At 46.2% G+C, this 1,611-nt stretch overlaps 1 protein-coding gene across 1 annotated transcript in view; it reads right to left on the reverse strand.

Annotated features, from left to right (window-relative positions):
- Positions 1-187: 187 nt before the first annotated feature.
- Positions 188-1,611, reverse strand: part of LOC119585514 (prion-like-(Q/N-rich) domain-bearing protein 25) — an 11,654-nt gene continuing 10,230 nt past the window's right edge. The window contains exons 2-3 of the mRNA XM_037934153.1: positions 1,111-1,486; positions 188-1,051 (exon numbers count right to left, since the gene is read on the reverse strand). Coding sequence (XP_037790081.1) covers positions 188-1,051; positions 1,111-1,486 — 1,240 coding nt within the window. The remainder of the gene's footprint in view (positions 1,052-1,110; positions 1,487-1,611) is intronic.

Below are 1,611 nucleotides of genomic sequence, written 5' to 3' on the forward strand. Positions count from 1 at the left end.
TCCTACGCTATTTCTGCCAAGGTGATAACAACCTTGAAACATTTACAGGCTATTTACAACCCCTTTACGCCGTTCCTTCAATTTTTTTTTGTGAATTTCCGCCCTCGGGGTAATGAGAAAGTAATGAATTTATGAATCAATCTCCGTGCTCATAAGATTCTATTGCTGACATTTAGATCCATCACCTTTACAGCTGGTTAAGAGCACAAGCTGCGGTTACTGACAGCTGGTTAAGCGTATAAGCTGCGGTTACTGACAGCTGGTTAAGAGCACAAGCTGCGGTTACAGACAGCTGGTTAAGAGCACAAGCTGCGGTTACTGACAGCTGGTTAAGAGTACAAGCTGCAGTTACTGACAGCTGGTTAAGAGTACAAGCTGCGGTTACTGACAGCTGGTTAAGAGTACAAGCTGCTGTTACTGACAGCTGGTTAAGAGTACAAGCTGCGGTTACTGACAGCTGGTTAAGAGTACAAGCTGTGGTTACTGACAGCTGGTTAAGAGCACAAGCTGCAGTTACTGACAGCTGGTTAAGAGTACAAGCTGCGGTTACTGACAGCTGGTTAAGAGTACAAGCTGCAGTTACTGACAGCTGGTTAAGAGTACAAGCTGCGGTTACTGACAGCTGGTTAAGAGCACAAGCTGCGGTTACTGACAGCTGGTTAAGAGCACAAGCTGCGGTTACTGACAGCTGGTTAAGAGCACAAGCTGCGGTTACTGACAGCTGGTTAAGAGCACAAGCTGCGGTTACTGACAGCTGGTTAAGAGCACAAGCTGCGGTTACTGACAGTTGGTTAAGAGTACAAGCTGCGGTTACTGACAGCTGGTTAAGAGTACAAGCTGCGGTTACTGACAGCTGGTTAAGAGTACAAGCTGTTGTTACTGACAGCTGGTTAAGAGTACAAGCTGCTGTTACTGACAGCTGGTTAAAAGCACAAGCTGCGGTTACTGACAGCTGGTTAAGAGCACAAGCTGCGGTTACTGACAGCTGGTTAAGAGCACAAGCTGCGGTTACTGACAGCTGGTTAAGAGTACAAGCTGCGGTTACTGACAGCTGGTTAAGAGCACAAGCGCTGTTACTGACAGCTGGTTAAGAGTACAAGCTGCGGTTACTGACAGCTGGTTAAGAGTACAAGCTGCTGTTACTGACAGCTGGTTAAGAGCACAAGCTGCGGTTACTGACAGCTGGTTAAGAGTACAAGCTGCGGTTACTGACAGCTGGTTTAGAGTACAAGCTGCGGTTACTGACAGCTGGTTAAGAGTACAAGCTGCGGTTACTGACAGCTGGTTAAGAGCACAAGCTGCGGTTACTGACAGCTGGTTAAGAGTACAAGCTGCGGTTACTGACAGCTGGTTAAGAATACAAGCTGCGGTTACTGACAGTTGGTTAAGAGCACAAGCTGCGGTTACTGAAATGCACTTTGAAGATGAAATGGTACTGGTTGCGGCGCTGTTAAGCCGGAAGTACATCTTTTTAGGGGTCACGGGGCTGGTAAAAATGAATAATATAGTGTACCGTAAGGGCTGCTGGAATGGCGCGTTATATTGCAATGTTTCTTTGTTTTTCTTTTTCATTTCTAGATTTTCTTTTCTCTTTTCCTTTCTTTCTGTCTT

The sequence above is a fragment of the Penaeus monodon genome, chromosome 19, assembly GCF_015228065.2.
Source record: "Penaeus monodon isolate SGIC_2016 chromosome 19, NSTDA_Pmon_1, whole genome shotgun sequence".
Lineage (NCBI taxonomy): Eukaryota > Metazoa > Arthropoda > Malacostraca > Decapoda > Penaeidae > Penaeus > Penaeus monodon.